Source organism: Dendrobates tinctorius, unplaced genomic scaffold, assembly GCF_039654945.1.
Source record: "Dendrobates tinctorius isolate UK_male_01 unplaced genomic scaffold, ASM3965494v1 ptg000031l, whole genome shotgun sequence".
Classification (NCBI taxonomy): Eukaryota; Metazoa; Chordata; class Amphibia; order Anura; family Dendrobatidae; genus Dendrobates; species Dendrobates tinctorius.
This window is the reverse complement of record NW_027361699.1, coordinates 6,463,172-6,483,087: the sequence shown is the minus strand read 5'-3', so window position 1 is coordinate 6,483,087 and position 19,916 is coordinate 6,463,172. Positions and strand designations below refer to the sequence as shown.

Genomic DNA, 19,916 nt, shown 5'->3' with positions numbered 1-19,916 from the left:
ATGTACCAGTTAGTATAACGGAAACAAAAATGTAAAGCTGGTTTCATGGTTAACGGTAAGTGTCACGCTGGCGCCTTGGAAGGTTGGCGCGAGCGAGGGGGTTGTAGCCCCACTGTGCCACAAACTAGACTACCCTGGAAGGGGCATGACTAGGACAGCTACCTTGGGGTTCACTGGAGCCTCTGATGGTGAAGTCAGGCTTGTGCAGCAAGTAGCTGCCAGGTGCCACTCCAGGGTGGTGTCTGGCTGTGGCAGGCATGGCTGAGACACAGGGCAGGTGGGCATAGCTGAGAAACAGTGCAGGCGGGCATGGCTTAGACAGAGGAGTAGGTAGAGGCTTGTTCACACAAGAGGTGCAGGAACGGGTACTGGCAGAGAGGAGTGGAATATGAAGGAACAGGTTGGGACCTGTTCACACAGGAGGTGCAGGTACGCGTACTGACTGGAAGGAGTGGAGTATGATGAAACAGGTTTGGACCTGTTCACACTTGGAGCAGAGGCGCAAGGGTGCAGAGCACAGGCAGATGGAGAGGACACAAGGAAAGACACAGCAGGGAAAAGAGCCACACAGACAAGACCGAGAGACAGAGGTAGGACAGAGTTCAGACAAGGTAATGGTACAAGACCAAAGACCCAGGGACCAGGATACACTACCTCCTGGTGGGTAGAGAGCACAGGTACAAGAAAAGGCTAGAACAAAGACACAGACCAGGATAAGACAAGACAAGGAATAATAGCAGAGGGACCAGGATATTCTGCCACCTGGAGGGTGGACAGGACAAATACAAGGCAAAGCAAAGAATAGCACAGGGACCAGGATATTCTTCCTCCTGGAGAGCGGACAGGACAGGTACAAGGCAAAGCAAGGAATCAAGCCTCCAGAGAAGGCTAAACAAAGGACAGGACGTGGCAACTCAGTAGCAAGATACTAACTGAGTTAAGACATTGCACAGGCAACTACAACCGGGTGGAGCTGCCCTAGATACTAGAGGCCTCTTGGTAATTGGCCAGGGACACATTAGACAGATGTACCCTGATTCCATAAGAACAAGAGAGTTCTGGCGCCGCCCCCCTAAGTATGCAGTGAGGAGGCAGGAAGCAAGAGGCACAGAACATGGAGCCAGCAGCAGACAAAAATCACAGCATGACCCGGAATAGTGAGTAAGTTGGTGTGTGAGGGATGGGAGGCCATGCAGCGATGCCGGCAGAGTTGTTACAGTAAGGTAATCATAAGTGTTCCCAATACATAAGAAAAAAAATGTGGCCCCAATTCATCAAAAGCAATTTCATCAAGCGAGAATTCTGTCATAAATAAGACTTTTGGAGTCTTCACGCCAGTTTCATACCTTGCAATTAGCTTTTTACTTTTCGATAACAAGCTTTGCATATTTTTCTGCCACACAAAACACAGATGTCAGGTTATTGAAAAATTCAACTGACTTGAACTGAGCAAATAAACCAGAGCATGTTTATCGCCCTGTAAACCATGCACGTACCAGGGTTAGCTGCACATTATCTATGATTATAGTCATGTGCTTTGTAAGCTGCTGATTAATATTAGAACTTTAAGCTTCTTTAAGACAGAGCCTCAACACAAGCTACAATAAATTGTACCTGCTGACTACAAAAAGCGGCTTCAAAATTTCTTAAAGGGAACCTGTCAGATTAGATAATGCTATTAACATGTAGATATAGGGTTAAACTGCAGGTTAATAGCGTTGTTAAAGTGCCCAGTAGGTCGCTGTAGTGAAAGTGTGAAGATTAACTTTATTGCATCCAGGAGCCTCCGGCTTTCAGTCATATAGGCAATAGGGACTGCTCTACTGTGAGTGGCGGCTGAAAGCACACTCCAGCTCTTTGACTGACAACCGGTACTAAACTGATGCAGTACAGACAGACTCATCAGCCAAAACATTGGGGCATGGTTAAAGCCGCCTCTTATCGAATATTAACTTGGTTGCCTAGACATAATTTATAGGGGGTTGGGAGAAATACACTGCTCAAAAATATAAAGCGAACACTAAAATACCACATCCTAGATATCTCCGAATGAAATATTGCAGTTGCAAATTTTTATTAATTGCATAGTGGAATGTGTTCAGAACAATAAAACATAACAATTATCAATGTAAATGAAAATTAATATCTGGATTTGGAATGATACTCAAAATCAAAGTGGAAAATCAAATTACAGGCTGATCCAACTTCAGTGGCAATGCCTCATGACAAGGAAAAGATGCTCAGTATTGCGTGTGGCCTCCACGTGCCTGTATGACCTCCCTTCTGTACAACGCCTGGGCATGCTCCTGATGAGGCAACAGATGGTCTCCTGAGGGATCTCCTCCCAGACCTGCACTAAAGCATCCGCCAACTCCTGAACAGTGTGGTGCAACGTGACATTGGTGGATACAGCGAGACATGTTGTCCCAGATGTGCTCGATTGGATTAAGGTCTGGGAAACAGGCAGGCCAGTCCATAGCTTCAAAGCCTTAATCTTGCAGGAACTGCCGACACTCCAGCCACGAGGTCTGGCATGCATTGTCCTGCATTAGGAGGAACCCAGGGCCAACCGCACTAGCAAATGGTCTCACAAGGGGTCTGAGTAACTCATCTCGGTACCTAATGGCAGTCAGGCTACCTTTGGCGAGCACATGGAGGGCTGTGCGGCCCTCCAAAGAAATGCCACTCCACACCAATACTGACCCACTGCCAAACCAATCATGCTGAAGGATGTTGCAGGCAGCAGATTGCTCTCCATGGTGTCTCTAGACTCTGTCACGTCTGTCACATATGCGCAGTGTGAACCTGCTTTCATCTGTGAAGAGCACAGGGCGCCAGTAGCAAATTTGCCAAACCTGGTGTTCTGTGGCAAATGCCAAGCTTCCTGCACGGTGTTGGGGCTGTGAGCACAACCCCCATCTGTGGATGTCGGGCCCTCAGACCATCCTCATGGAGTTGGTTTCTAACCGTTTGTGCAGACACATGCACATTTGTGGCCTGCTGGAGGTCATTTTGCAGGGCGCTGGCAGTGCTCCTCTTGTTCCTCCTTGCACAAAGGTGGAGGTAGCAGTCCTGCTGCTGGGTTGTTGCCCTCCTACAGCCCCCCTCCACATCTCCTGGTGCACTGGCCTGTCTCCTGGTAGCGCCTCCAGCCTCTGGACACTACGCTGACAGACAGCAAACCTTCTTGCCACAGCTTGCACTACCTGAGCCACTTGTGTAGGTTGTAGAGTCCGTCTCATGCTACCACGAGTGTGAAAGCACAACCAACATTCAAAAGTAACCAAATCATCAGCCAGAAAGCATTGGTACTGAGATGTGGTCTGTGGTCCCCACCTGCAGAACCACTCCTTTATTGAGGGTGTCTTGACAATTGCCAATAATTTCCATCTGTTGTCGATTCCATTTGCACAACAGCATGTGAAATTAATTGTCAATCAGTGTTGCTTCCTAAGTGGACAGTTTGATTTCACAGAAGTTTGATTTACTTGAAGTTATATTCTGTTGTTTAAGTGTTCCCTTTATTTTTTTGAGCAGTGTAGTTATAGGCTGTCAAAAGGTTTCCATAATAGCTGAAAACCTACATAAACCACCAGATTTTGGCAGAACTGGCTAACCATCAGATGTCTAGGAGGGCCTCCTGATTCACAGATGATACCAAGGGGAAATAAAGATTGGGCAGTTGAAATTTCAAAGGCCAATGCTTTACTTTCAAGGAAAGAGGAGAAAATGTATCTTCCTAATACATTCAAACAAGCTAAGCATTCATGTGTGTGGAGCACTCGGGAGAACTCAGTTCTTTTAACAAATATGTCATCTATATGGCCACTAGAAGGTCTGTTTTCCAAGACTTGACATAAGGGAAGATGGTCAAGTAGCCAACAAATGTATTTTAATTACAGTAGATCCTATGTATATATTTTTAGTATCTCCTGGCTAAGATCTAAATGCTTTTCGAGAGATTGTAAAACATGGAACGGCCATATGAAACAACCAAATGTAAAAGGCTCATTTTTCAGCACACTCATTTAACAAACTTACAACCTTGTCTTCAGGTGGCTAGAAAGAAGGAAATAATTATTTCATCCCTTGCTGATTTTGAAAACTTGCCCACTGACAAAGACATGAACAGTCTATAATTTTAAGGGTAGGTCAATTTTAACATTGAGAGATAGAATATCAAAAATAAAATCCAGAAAATCACATTGTGTATAAATTATATAAATTTGTTTGCATTTTGCAGTGAGAAATAAGTGTTTGATCCTTTACCAACCATTAAGAGTGCTGGCTCCTATAATAAATTTATACAATGTGATTTTCTGGATTTTATTTTTGATATTCTCTCAATGTTAATATTAACCTACCCTTAAAATTATAGGCCGTTCATGTCCTTGTAAGTGGGCAAACTTAAAAAAAATCAGCGCGCGATCAAACACTTATTTCCTTCACTGTACTAGATATGGGAATACTTTTCTTTCTGAATTATAAAAAAAAAAAAAAATTAGAATTTATTTTGATACAATATTAACATGGAACCAAAGTCCAAAGACTTTATAGCAGCTATTGATTTTTATAGCTAGTGAAACTGCAGTAGTCAGTAACACCCTTTCATTCACTTTTGTCTCAAAGCAAGTACGGATCGATTCAGTGCATCAGAACATTACAATGACGTGGTGCTTTAGAATGATCATGCCATAGCTTAGTAATTTTCCCACATTACCTTTCAACCTTCCTGACCAGGCCAATTTTTTCCAATTCTGACCACCGTCATTTTAGGAGGCAATAACTACTGAAGCACTTCAATGGATCCTAGTGATTCTGTTTTCTCATGACACATTGGACTTCAGGATGGTAGCAAAATTTGATACGATAGAACTTGTGTTTGTGAAGGCATTGGAAATTTGGGGAAAAATTTAGAAAATTTAGCATTTAATTTTTATTTACCATCTTGTGTGATATAACTCTCTGATTTAAGGGCATAAAACAACATTTCCTACATGTCCCTTCAGGTGCTTCACAAGGACTCCCAGTGAAAGGGGAATTAAAAAAAAAAAAAATTTAACTCTAACAAAAAATTTGCTTTAGACCCTCCCCCCCCCCCCCCCCACAAGGTTAACATGAGAAAACGGACCCCAAAAATTGTGCAATTTCTCATACTCACACAATCCCAGCCCTCGTCCACCAAACCCTCTTCTGTGAACAGCAGTGGACGCTGGACAGCGTGATGACGTCACTCCATCGCGCGCCAGACGTCCCCTGCAGACGCTTTCTCCAGCAAAGGAGTGACGGCAATGGCTGACAATGCTCACCCGTGCTCCCACGCCCCGGCTGTCACTGTTCTGAATGTCTGCGGCTGCAGGAAGATTCCAGGCGACCGCAGTTTTGTTTTGTTTTGTTTTTTTTTAAAGAGCACCCTCCTCAGGTAGGCAGGAGGCGTCGTCCTAGGCAGGTGCATACCCCTCATCCTGGACCTGCAAGTAATACTACATGCGACAAGATGTAGTTTTCATCTTTTCATTTTCATCCAGCAGGTAATGGTTACAGCAATATGGATCCATAATACACTTTTACAAATGAGGTCTGAGCTGATTCTCCATGTACATGAGGCAAAAAGATATACTCCGTGCCTTGAGGAGAAAAATATGATGCCTTAGGCAACATATGGTACAAAAGGAGTTTGAATGGACATGAAGTCAAGAACTGTAAAGACAAATTTACTATTTTTTTCTATATCGACACTTATTGGTTGAGTCAGGGTCCCGACAACCTCAGTGATCTATCAGAAAACAGCTCTGAAACATGCTGTTCCTGCATGAGCAAAGAGCAATAAACGGACCCATAGACTTTCTATTATGCCCATACAGGAGCCGAGTGTTCGCGTCTGCTGAGCAGCATTTGTCAAAAAAATGTTTAATTAAGCTTTGCAAGTTATATCAGCAAGGGGCTCAGAAGAACCAACAAGGTGATAAGAAAATTGTCACAAGCCAGGATAGAACTTGTAATAGTAGGATTAAAACATTGCAGGACAAAGTAGAAAAATCAGGATAAACCTTACCAAGAGGTTTTAGGTCAAGCGCAACCAGTGTCAAGTTCATTACGGGTTAAGTGTTTAATGTACTTAGAAGGTCTTAATGATATCTTCTTGACGAGATGGGATTTCACTTATTGGATAACAATTACCAACAGAAAACAGAACAAACACACAAAAAAAGGGCATGAAGGTGATTATGCAACCCTGGTGCTCCTACTTTCCCAGGCACTTTTGTAGGTTGAATGGATGGATCTTATTAAGATGTATTCTGGAAATCTGTGTGGACCCTGTTCTGGATTGTGGAGGGTTAGAATGGCTATGGAACTTACTCACATGTTAAATTTTCACCCTGTCGTTTCTCCTTCCTGACCAGGTCAAATTTTACAATTCTGACCAGTGTCACTTTTTGTAGTAATAACTTGAATGCTTCAGCGGATCCCACTGATTCAGAGTTTTCTCGTGACAGATTTTACTACATTGTACCCAAATTTGATTTTAGTTTGATTTTTGGTTTGTATGTTGTTTACAATTTTAATGTATATCTAATAAAGATGATTTTTTGTAATGGCTTTTTTTTTTTAGGCTAAGCATATGGGGGTTACCTCTTCAGAGAAAAAAAAAATATCAGGTGTAATAAACATTTTTAACATTAAGCTTTAAAAAAAAAAAAAAATACACACATATATATATATATATATATATATATATATATATATTTGTCCACTACTGGTACAACCCCTTCTCACTCAGCCTCCAGGTTTAGCCACGATAAAATAAACACTTCGACTCACCTCCCCTGCCAGAGCCATTCCAGTGGTGTCAGCACTCACGGTCCCGAAGCTCACGTGAGGCTGTTATGACACGTTGTTTTTAAATACACAAAATACTCAGTATTACAGAAAACACTATGGGATTTACATATATACATACACACACACACACACACACACACACACACACACACACACACACACAATGGGCAGAAGATTTATTCCATAGTTTTCTCTAAGTATTTTGTGAATTTAAAAAAAAAAAAAAAAAAAAAAGTGTCAAACTCACGTGAGCCTCAGGACCGTGCGTGTCGACACAGCTGGAATGGCATGGGGTATAAATGTGTGTGCGTGTCTGCGATAGATATAGTTGTGGTCAAAAGTTTACATACCCCGGCAGAATTTTTTGCTTTCTTGGCCTTTTTTCTAAGAATATGAATGATAACACCAAACCTTTAGCTCCACTTATGGTTAGTGGTTGGGTGAAGCCATTTATTGTCAAACTACTGTCTTTTCTCTTTTTAAATCATAATGATGACCCAAAACATTCAAATGACCCTGATCAAAAGTGCACATACCCTGGTGATTTTGGCCTGATAACATGCACAGAAGTTGACACAAATGGGTTTGAATGGCTACTAAAGATAATATCCTCACATGTGACCCGTTTGCTTGTAATCAGTGTGTGGATGAAAGCTGAGTTTCTGGGATCCAGACAGACTCTTGCATCTTTCATCCAGCCACTGATGTTTCTGGATTGTGAGTCATCAGGAAAGCAAAAGAATTGTCAACGGATCTATGGGAAAAGGTAGTTGAACTGTATAAAACAGGAAAGGGATACAAAGATATATCCAAGGAATTGATAATGCCAGTCAGCAGTGTTCAAACTATGATTAACAAATGCAAAATCAGGGGGTTTGTAAAAACAAAACCATGGTCAGGTAGACCAACAAAAATTTGTCCACATCTGCCAGGAAAAATGTTTTTTTAGGGTTTTTGCGTGATTGCAGGCAGTGTCTTTCCTTTCCTATCTAGTCAGTTTGGGCCCCATCATTTGCTCAATCTATTTTCTACCTGCGTTTGTGCCTCATCTTGTCTCACTGACAATATATGTTTGTGGGCTATCTATTCCTTTGCGGTACTACTCCAGGGCAGTTTAGATTTCACCTTTCTTGCTTTAGGCTTAGTTAGCTCTCCGGCTGTGCCGAGGAGTCTAGGGCATCGTAGGTACGCCACACGGCTACTGCTAGTTGTGTTGTTCGGATTAGGGGTCTGTAATCCGCCAAGTTACCAACCTTTCTGGTTTCCTGGTGGCCTAGCCTATTCCTGCTATCCTCCTCAGTGACCAGTTCATAACAGAGTTGGATCGCTGATGTTTTGGGGGATGTGTGAGCTACAAAGGCACAGGAAACCTGGTCAGAGTTTAAAGAAAGCTGAATACAGCATGTTATCAACAAATACTGGAGGCAAATTTGCAATCCTCAGCCTGGAAGCTGCGCATGGGACGTATTTGGACGTTCCAACATGACAATGATCCAAAACACAAGGCCAAGTCGAGAGTGGAGGTTCTGACCTCAATATCATTGAGCCACTCTGGGGAGATCTCAAACACGCTGTTCATGCTAGACAGGCCATGAATTAACAGAAACTGGAGGCTTTTTGCCATGAAGAGTGGTCAGCTTTACCATCTGAGAAAATAATGATTTAAATAAAAGAAAACACAGTAGTTTGACAATAAATGGCTTCACCCAACCACTAACCATGAGTGGAGAAAAAGTTTTGGTGCGATCATTCATATTCTCTGAAGAAAAGGCCAAGAAAGCAAAAATACTGCCGGGGTATGTAAACTTTTCAGCACAACATTATATATATATATATATATATATATATATATATATATATATATATATATATATATATATATATATATATATATACATATACATATACATACACATATGCACATGCGTGTTTTTATTGTGTCTGTGCAGTGTAATCGCAATATAAATACACATGTGAACCATACATGACCACCACGGTTTTAGCAAGGCAAAGTTAGGGCATGTGCACGACAGCTTTTTCAGGTGTATTCCACCTGAAAGTAATTTCAGAAAATCTCTACATATAAAAATGAATGTAGGTGTGTGTGTGACTATCACCAACCAATCACAAAGCATCTTTCATTTCACCAGAGCTGTTCAAAAGAAGCTCAGATCTGATTGGTTGCTATGATCAACAGTTTTCCTTGCAAACAATCACTAAGCATCTCTCATTTCACCAGAGCTGGTTAAAAGTAGCTGAGTTGTGATTGGTTGCTACGACCAACAGTTTTCTCACTGCATGACAACACCTCAGCAGACAGTGACATGGTGGGAGAAATCTAGCATCCCCAGGAACATAAGCTCTCAGCCATTGTCTGCCCCCCAGAAAGGAGCACATGACAAATGAATCCCCCTCCCGTGGATCAATGGTATGCAAGTTAGGGCAAATCCACTCAGCGTTTTGGTACTGACCCCAGGCCTCTCTTAAAGGGATCCTCGGTATGGAAGTCAGGGCAACTGCCTTCAAATGCTCTAGTACTGACCCCAGGCTCTCTTAAAGGGATCTCCTGTAAGGAAGTCAGGGCAAATCCCTCAGCCCTCTGATTCTGACCCCAGGGTTCTATTAAAGGGATCATTGGTATGCAAGTCAGGGCAAATCCACTCAGCACTCTGGTTCTGATCCCAGGCTTTCTTAAAGGGATCCCCGGTATGGAAGTTAGGACCGTTCCACTCAGCGCTCTGGTTCTGACTCCAGGCTGTTGGGATGATGTGGGATATTAGGGGTAGTAGTCCGATGGCTCTGGCTGACGGGATGATGTGGGATATTAGGGGTATTAGTACGGTGGCTCTGACGGGAATGATGTGGGATATTAGGGGTAGTAGTCCGGTAGCACTGGTTTACGGGATGATGTGGGATATTATAGTGAATGTGGCTATGCGGAGTGGGCGGGGCTATAGATATAGCTCTATATATATTCATTATAATTTGTTATAACTAATCGTAGTTAGTTACTATGCCCGGGCAGCGCCGTGCTCTTCAGCTAGTGTTTTATAAATCTGAAGTAGTTAAAGACAAACAGTTAAAAGAAGTGATGTCTAGTCTTCTGAGGTCTTAGGCTGGTTTCACATTTGCGCTTTATAGCGCAGCGACAGCCTGCACACGACCGCCGCTAAGCCCCGCCCCCTGCATCCGGTCATCGCCGCCTACTTGCGCACATGGACGCTTGCGATCTGCGCTAGGGTGCACAGATCGTGCGGTGGCCGTGCGCTAGGATTTTGCCGTGCGCTGCGCACTTTTGAAGGTGCGCCGTGCGCGCCGAAATGTAACATGATGCGTTTGGCACACACGGGCGCATCTTCAAAAGTGCGCAGCGCACGGCAAAATCCTGCTAGCGCACGATCTGTGCACCCTATGCTACAGATAGGGTGCGCAGATCGCAAGCGTCCATGTGCGCGAGTAGGCGGTGATGACCGGATGGGGCGGCCGCGCACAGGCCGTCGCTGCGCTATAAAGCGCAAATGTGAAACCGGCCTTACAATACAAGTCAAATGAGAAAGTTCAAAAGAAGTCGGAAAAAAAAATAAATAAATACCAAAACCTACAATTCTAGATACAAAAAAAGTTGAACACAATAAATCTAATTTTCTGTAAAAAAGCATTTTTATGTCAATTGTAATGGGGCGGATAGTTAAAGAAGTAAAACGTAGAAATAGTTAATTGTTAATTCTCCACAACAAGCAGACTAGTGGTAAAGCACAGTCACTCCCACGCCTTTTCTTCTAACCTTTGCCCTCTCCAAGAAACACTTTGTAAGGCCGTGTGCCCACAATGAGTTTGGCAACTTTTTGATGCGGTGTATTTTTTGCTGCATGGAAAAAAACAAAAAAAAAAAAAAAACAAAACAGCATCTTACAGCCAAGTGGATGGGATTTATAGAATCTCATACCCTCTGCGCTTTTTGACTGAGCATAAACGGACCTGCGGCTCAACATGGCAATTTCCTTTGAGAGTACAATGAGTTTTCCCCATAAACTCCTTTTAGATGCGGAAAATACACACAGTTAGTGTTTTTCTGAGGCCAAAAATGCATCAAAAACGCATGTAATCCACGCATGACTAGTAATAATGTTTGTGAAAGCCAAATACAAGGAAGTAACGAAAACAAAGCAGCTTTATTTAAAACATCACATACCAACAAGAGATCAAAAAACGCAATAAAATTGCAAGCAACTTAATAGATGCAGAAAATCTACAACATCAAAAGCTCCCCAAATCATCATGGTGGGAACGTAGCTTAAACAGGATGCCATTTGCTTCATAGCTCCCCTAAGCTGTACATACACTAGTCCAATCTGACAATCACACGTTCCGATGATAAGAGTGCACAAAAGATAATCATCATGTTTTACAGATAAACGATTCACAGTAATCAACAGGGATTGGCAAACCCCAGCCGATCATGCCCCTTGTACTGTCATAAAGTACTTACCCTAATTAAGTAGGGTGGCCATTAAGTTTACAACATTTGATAATGTAATTTATTTACAACCAATTACAAAATCAGAGTAAAAGCCCAAGATGAATGTTACGATTTTCATCACAAACGATCCGGGCAGAACATCAGCAAGTCCATATCGTACCGGCAATGGCCATACAAGTCAACACACGTTTCCAGGTGCTTACACTACTGGCCTTCTAGTCCTACGTCGTATCATGTTATCCCAATTATTAAACCACAACTTGCTTCCACCTTAGTTCTCTAAATTATGCATTATTCCTACTCTATTTCACAGGCCTAAGTCACGTGGGATTCTCCGACATATCTATTTACTCAAAGTATTTCCGCAAACCAATTTTTTATATTATGGACATTACGCGCTCACCCATGGCATGGTAACCTGCAGTTGAGTAAAGAACATGTTTATTTAACCATTTTATATGCTCTAATTGAGTTTTTTGGCTCAGTAACAAAAGGTTTTGCATTAAAATGTGATCTTTGCTACATTTTAAACTTAGCAGTGAGAGGGCATCATGAGGAGAGAAAAAGAAAACCAAGCCTTACTTGCCACCGGAATCTGCCCTACGATGGTCCGCACTGGACTGGAAGGGATGACGTCAGGATGACCACCAGTGAAATGACTGCTGAGGCCACCAATTGCTGGTGCAAGGTCAGACACTATCGGAGCTGCAGTGGGGGAAGGGAAAGGTGGCGGATGTCGGAAAAGAAGCAGATGATTTGTCGTCAAGTATGGCCTTTTTTTTTTTTTCTCCTTTCAGCTTGGTGGCTTCCCACTGTTAAAGGGTAGCTCTCAAATTAAAATAAAAAACAAACACCCCCTAATGATAGGATGAGGCAAACCTGTGCAAAATGCCACCCGTCGTCCTTTGGCTGTTCTGGTGTTGTCCAGCAACACATGGCTGGTATCTGCACCAGTTCCCTTCTCCACCAAAGAGCCTGCGCCTCCAAGCGCTCAGCAGGTGCAACCGTAACATGGCGACTGCTATGCCTCAGTAGACAGCGCAGAAAAGAGCAGTGGAGGACCGGGGTTTAGGCGAGTAGTATTTTTTTTTTTTTTTTTTAACATGGTTAGTATTTGTTGGGACAGCATACTACATAGGGGCATCACACCTAAAATTTCTTAATTTGGGGGGGGGGGGGACATTAAATTTAAAGATCGGGCAGAAAAATCGCTTTCAATTAAAGGGGAGCCATCAGCTGTCCTGACAAGAGGCACAGTAACAGGGACTGCTAGCAGAATGCCAAAAATCCCATGACTGAAGCCATGGTAAGTAGTGTTCATTTCTCTTTTGGAGGCATTGAACAGGAGTAATCTGGCCCATACTATTTTTTATTTTTTTAGGCTATGGTCACACTATCAGTATCTGGAAGCCAAAACCAGGAGTGGGTGATAAATCCAGAAGTGGCGACGCGTTTCTATTATACTTTTCTTCTGATGGTTTCATTCCTGGTTTTGGCTTACAAATACTGAGGTAAAATACTGACCAAAGACTGATAATGTGACCGTGGCCTTAGACACCGCCTACAGCACCTCAAAGAATTGTGTGCAAGTAGAATTGCAAATGAATAAGATATCCTATAGTTTTTAATGTATTAGTTCTAAGGAACACAAATTTGCTCAGTGCCCCAGCAACGAGAACTCAAACAATTCAACCAATAACCCAAAGAGAAAGTGTGAGCAGCACATTTCTAAGGGGTACGTCACACTAAGCGAGATCGCTGATGCGTCACTGATTTTGTGACGCATCAACGATCTTGCTGTGTGTGGCACACATCAGCGGCCGGCCCCCCTGCCGGGTATCGCTGATCGTGCAGGAATGTCCTGGGCCATTTTTTGATCGTTGGTCTCCCGCTGGCCAGCATGCATTACTGCGTGTGGCAGTGGGAGACCAACGATCAGCGAGCTCCCAGCGCTGTAAGCAGACACTGGGAGCTGGTATCCAAGGTAAATATCGGGTAACTAAGCGCACGTCCCTTAGTTACCCTCTGTGTACCCTGGATACCAGCATGCTTGCGCTGGGAACTGGTATCCAAGGTAAACAGCGGGTAACTGAGCGCCGCATGCTTAGCTCCCCGCTATTTACCCTGGTTACTAGTGTCCTCACTGGTCCTGATCGCCGGTGTGTCTGCCTGTTTGGCAGCTCACCAGCAATCCTGACCAGGTCGTATCGTTGTCGGGATCGCTGGTGCGTCGTTTACTGTAACAGGACCCTAAATGAAAAAAGTGGTGTATCAGGACCCTAAATAAGATGGCTATCTGGCTACTGGAAATTAAGGAGTGCAGTCCTTTTGTAAACTGCCACCAAATACAAAGCAATTACATAAAGCATGACTTGTAAGATACGGGCCACCCCGATTGGTCACCCAGCACAAATTTCAGGAGAGCAATGGGAATAATGCAGGGGGGGGGGGTTTTGACAGTCTCACTCCTGAAGGGCCTAGCTTTGAGTAGATTTGCATAAGTTGGCGAGCACGTCAGCTCCTGCAAATTATGTTATTGTACCCACAGGGGCGTGATAACATGGAAAGAGGGCTGGCTAGTCGGGGGAACCTAATGGCCCATCGACTAGTTGTTTTCACGTAACGTTATACAGGGCTGGATAGTCAGGGGATTACTGTTAAATAAGAGAATGCTGCAGAGTTGGGGTGAATGGGGGACCTGATATGTTCCCTTTAAAGTTACAAAAAGAAAAATTGAGGTGGTGTCGAATGGAGAGATACATTGTGTAAAATATGCATTTATAGAAAGGACACTTTCAAGGTACCTGCACACATAGCGGACTGGATGCAGATTTTCCACAACAAAATCTACAGGCTGCATATAGATTTTTTTCGCAATGCATTACAAAGGGTAAATGTCAATCCGCAATAAAAAAAAATAAAAAAAAAAAAAAAAAAACACGCATTGACGTGCCTCAGGTTTCAAAATCCGCAGCTCAATTCATGCAATCTGTAGAGGAGATTTAGATCACTTTATGCAGGTTCCAGGACAAAAACTGCACCATGTGAATTGGCCGTAAGAGTTGTGCAGTGGCAGGACTACTTCCGGAGGGCTCCAGGACGCTCTGGCGTCATACCTGAAAATACTACACGCGGGAAGAAGCTGGCCACGCACTACGCGAGTACAGAAGCACTTACAGCGCCCAGCATCCCCCACATCTTCTATAGAGTTTTGGTCATGCCAGTATAAGGGAATGTTTGCAAATCTTGTCTTTCCAGCTTCTCCAGACATACAGTAATTCCGAGAAATAATATTCCACTTAAATGCCTACTGGGATCCATAGACTGACAATAACTGCAGTCACATATGGTAGAGCACTGCTGTATGTCAGGTGTGACACAAGTGTACTATGCCCCCACATCCTATATAAATCCCCCTTAATGTGCTTCATAACCCACCTGAAAAAGCACTAAAACTCTATGAAGAATAAACAATCAATCTCGCTTCCATGAACAGGAGTGGGTTTCGTCTCAGCGATTTAGTCACTCGTTGTAAAAAATTGGCTACAATGTTAGATTAAGGCTTATAGAGGTTCAGAACATGTACAGATCTAAAGGAATTATACATATTAATGTCAACAATATAGGCAATATTTATCCTCTAAGAAAAAGAATAATCAGGTTTTCACTTCTTAAAAGGGAATGTGTTAGCAGGTTTTTACATTTATCCCAGGACAGCACGATATAGGGGCCAAGACACTGAATTCAGCAATATGTCACTTATTAGGCTGTGTGCTAGTTCCATTCAATGAATGTATTATCACCAGGAGATTATCACTGCCAGGACTAAAGGGCATGTGAGCCCTGGTCCAGTCACGTCCCCTCCTCTGATAAGCAGCTCACTGTCAATACACAAAGTATACACAGAGCCTGGTGTGGGTGAGGATAGCGCTCAGCTCTACTTCATACTGCAGCTAAAGGGCCTGTCACACTAAGCGATATCGCTAGCAATATCGCTGTAACGTCACTGATTTTGTGACGCAGCAGCGATATTGCTAGCGATATCGCTATGTGTGATACATACCTCCGACCGGCTCCCCCGCTGGTTATCGCTTGCTCTACATTATGCTGCTCTCAGATGAAGTAGCAAAAACCTGGTGGTTAATAGCAGAGATGTCAAAAGTGGTAGAAACTGTATAACAGATAAATGCATCATCTGCAGGAAATTTGTATAATCTCCCCATGTTTTCGTTGGGGTACGCCGATTTCCTCCCACACTCCAAAGACATGCTAGGGAAATGACACTATGGGGGGGGGGGGGGGAGAGATGATGCCATCAGTAAAGCGCTGCGTATATATATATATATATATATATATTTTAACGCTGTGTACATATATATATATTAATGCTGCATACAGCTTTTGTTCCTCGGGCTCTCTGGAACCTCAGGCGCGTGTGGCAGCATGTCCCCCACTGTTACTCAGCCGGTGGGATGTGATGCATTTTGTATGACTCTCCGTGTTTTATTCAAGCAAATGGCTGTAGTTTGGATGAAAATATGAGTGATTACATAAAGACGAAGGAAACCAAGGACAGAAATGAGGCGGCTTGCTGAACACACGCTGCCGGCTCCGAGGATCACTTCTCCGACGTGTTCCATCACCCTGACAACGGCGATCAGAAGACAAACTGCTCCCAGATGATCAGGCGCTATTACTACGGGCTAGAGAGGAGAAGACACGACATCTCCATCCCTTGTGGCTACTTGCTCCCAGCAGCCATGAGCCTGAACTATCCTCTGAATGACACACACTGTGCATCTGAGAACATTCGCCATCATGTCTGCCCAGTCCAGCAGCACCCACCTGTGGATCCAGCTATGGGGGGGCAGTGTGGCAGCTTCTACCCACTGACGGCCATAGCCCTTGAGGTCACTGGTGGCCTCTCAGAAAATGCCGGCCCCCTTTAGATTGTAAGCTCTTAGGGCCGGGTCCCATCTGTCACATGTATACATCAGTGATTGGAGGGATATCGGAGATTTTTGGCGCACCCAGAGCCTTGACTAGCCAGGCGGAGTCACGCCAAATACAGAAAATAACACAATTTTATTTGCCCGCACAGATCCAGCGCATGGAACAGAAAATAAACCACTCACCCGGATCACATCGGTGCTAGTGTTGGCCATGTACAGATAACACAGCAGTGTGAATACAATGAACTCTGCGCACCGTTTGCTACAGAACGGCACAATCTGGAGAACATCTCTGGGATCACTGAGCACATTTATAGGGATCTGATCCATTTCCACACGATCAGGTTTTTACATCAGTGTTTGGAAGCCACAACCAGAGGTAAAGTGGAACAGAAACATCAGCATCCTGGATTTATCACCCACTCCTGGTTCTGGCTTAGATGTAAAACACTGACCAAATACTGACCGTGTGAACGTGGTCTTGGAATTGCAGCTCCATGGCGGTGCAAGGATCACATCACCATGGGGAGCGCAGGTAGTGTATGGCCACCTGACTGCAGGCGTGCCCCATTGACATAGCACCTAATGCCACCTGTTACCCCCATGCGCCCAGCATTACTCATCACCATGGGGAGCGCAGGTAGTGTATGGCCACCTGACTGCAGGCGTGCCCCATTGCCATAGCACCTAATGCCACCTGTTACCCCATGTGCCCAGCATTACTCATCACCATGGGGAGCGCAGGTAGTGTATGGCCACCTGACTGCAGGCGTGCCCCACTGCCATAGCACCTAATGCCACCTGTTACCCCATGTGCCCAGCATTACTCATCACCATGGGGAGCGCAGGTAGTGTATGGCCACCTGACTGCAGGCGTGCCCCATTGCCATAGCACCTAATGCCACCTGTTACCCCATGTGCCCAGCATTACTCATCACCATGGGGAGCGCAGGTAGTGTATGGCCACCTGACTGCAGGCGTGCCCCACTGCCATAGCACCTAATGCCACCTGTTACCCCATGTGCCCAGCATTACTCATCACCATGGGGAGCGCAGGTAGTGTATGGCCACCTGACTGCAGGCATGCCCCATTGCCATAGCACCTAATGCCACCTGTTACCCCATGTGCCCAGCATTACTCATCACCATTAACCTGTGGAGGCTCCAAGCATCCTAGGAGGAAGCGCACACAGCCGGTGCTGCAGAGTGTCCGTACCTCCTCCGCCTCGGTCTCCGCTCCATTGCTCACGAACGCCATGTTTCCTGTGCTCCCGGGTGTTCCTTCCTCCGGGCTCCTGCCCCGCACTCGGAGCTGAAGGGTCTGGTAAAGAGCACTGACCGTGCGCTCACCGCGGCCGGACTCGTTTCCTTAACCCCGCCCTCTAGCGTTCAGCCAATGAGCTGCGCGCTCTCCTCCGGGCACGCCTCCTCACACACATTTCCATGACGGGCGCGCCTCTGCAGCCGCTGCTTGTGGGCTCCCGTGTAGTTCCTGTTCAGCGCTACCTCAGACGGCGGCGCTACCTGTGGCTGCAGCACTCACTAGTAACCCCTTCCTGCTCGGTACCGGGCCCCATCCTATTACGTGAGCTCTTTATCAGATGACCAAAAAGATCCGTTTTCAAGTAGTAGACGCCATGGGAAACCTCCTTTTTTGTTTCCAGAGCGCTTTCCCTATATTTCACCGCTGCCGTTTGCCGTTTTTTTGTGCGTTTTCAGCTTTTCGTGTAAGGCTGTGTGCACTCGTAAGCGTTTTTTTCGTGTTTTTTTAAGCGTTTTTACCGGCAAAAACTCTTAAAAATCGCTTAAAAGCATCCCATTGATTTTCATGCATTCTGCACTTTTTGTGCATATTGGTGCGTCTTTTTCCACGAAAAAGAACGCATCGCTGTAAAAAACGCAGCATGCTCATTAATTTTGCCGAAAAGTCCGCATTTTTAGCTGTTTTCTATGAGACTAGGGACACACGGAAAAAACGCATAAAAAACGCGCATTTTTTGCTCAAAAAAGGCACAAAAAAACGCATTTTCTGGGAAGGACTCCGGTTTTCATGCAGAAATTTTCTGCATACGTGGGCACATAGCCTAAAAACCCTGACAAGCCTCTCCGAGACACCCAAGCATCTTAAGGCTGAGTTCACACATGGCGTTTTTTTTCGCGTTTCCGCAGAGGTTTTAACCGTGCGATTTTGCCGCAAAAAATAAGCATCCCATGCATTCCTATGGGATTCCGCAATGCTGTGCTAATGCTGCGTTTTTTTCCGCGGCGGAATCGCTTTGTGGTAAAAACCGCAGCATGCTCATTAATTTTGCGGAATCGTGGCGATCCCGCACCCATAGGAATGCATTGTTCTGCTTACTTTCCGCATGTGGCTGTGCACACCATGCGAAAAATAAGCAGAACATTTGCAGATGGTACCCACGGTCCGGAGGAGAGGAGACTGTCCTCCGGGCTCTGGGCACCATATCCCTGTAAAATATAAAATTTAAAATAAAAAAATATTGTTATTCTTACCTTCTGACGTCCCGCGCATCCTTCCCGCCTCTCTCCCGGTCCCAGTAAGCCTTTGCGAGCGATGACGTCCCGCGAGAACAGACGTCATCGTGGTAATTGTCGCAAAGGATTACTGGGACCAGGAGCGTGGAGAGAGGCGGGAAGGCTGCGCGGGACGCCGGAAGGTGAGAATAACAATATTTTTTTCTTTATTATTTTTTACATTCTATCTTTTACTACTGATGCTGCATAGGTGGCCTCAATAGTAAAAAGTTGGTCACACTCGTCAAACACTATGTTTGACGAGTGTGACCAACCTGTCAATCAGTTCTCCAAGCGATGATACAGATCGCTTGGAAAACGCTAGCGTTCTGCAAGCTAATTACGCTTGCAAAATGCTAGTTTTTCCGCGGGAATTTAAAATGCGATTTTCCCGCGGAATGGAATTCTCGCGGTAATTTCCGCGAGAGTTCCACTACGTGTGAACCCAGCCTTAGGCTATCTGCACTCATTGCAGATTTTGTTGCGGATCCGCAGCGTTTTTTCCATGCAGATTTGCACCAAATCCACAATGTATTGCCCAAGCAATGTTAATCAATGGAAATGCAGAATTGGTGTGCAGATGCTGCGGAAAATTCCACACTGATCCTCAGCGTTTTATTTTCCGCAGCATGTCAATTCTTTTTACGAACCTGCAGCGTTTCTGCACCCATTGACTTACATTGATTCAGGCAAATCCACAGCTAAAGCGCAGGTGTAAAAAGGTCTGCGGATTTGCGTGCCAAAAACACTGCGAAAGGAAGAGTGTGTGGGCGAAGAATATGTGCGCGTCTGTGTGTATGTAGCCATGTAGTATGTAGATGTGACTGCTCTACCTGGCCACCAGCGATACACTGACAGGAGTTGATCCTCCCGCAGTGTATCACTGCGCCGCCGTCAGTGGTCACAGCAGTTCATGCTGTTACTTGCGGCACCGCTGCATTAGAAAATTCTCACACAGTGCTGTAGTGCTGTAAGGCCATGTGCACACGATACAGATTTCCAGCGGCTCCGCAGTGGATTTTACTGCGCAGAAACGCATATCCGCATTGTGATGTACAGTAGCATGTTAATCAATAGAAAAAAAAACCGCTGTGCAGACGCTGCAG

At 44.7% G+C, this 19,916-nt stretch overlaps 1 protein-coding gene across 3 annotated transcripts in view; it reads right to left on the bottom strand.

Annotated features, from left to right (window-relative positions):
* TTC39B (tetratricopeptide repeat domain 39B) overlaps positions 1–17,653 on the bottom strand; it is a 122,064-nt gene extending 104,411 nt beyond the window's left edge. Inside the window, exon 1 of one of the 3 annotated variants that reach the window (XM_073572158.1) lies at positions 17,492–17,653. In XM_073572158.1, the coding sequence (XP_073428259.1) occupies positions 17,492–17,517 (26 nt within the window). In that variant the 5' untranslated portion in view covers positions 17,518–17,653. Of the gene's footprint in view, positions 1–17,428; positions 17,451–17,491 lie in introns of those variants that run through there. The other 2 variants (XM_073572156.1, XM_073572157.1) reach the window with 2 other exon arrangements.
* Positions 17,654–19,916: the final 2,263 nt, after the last annotated feature.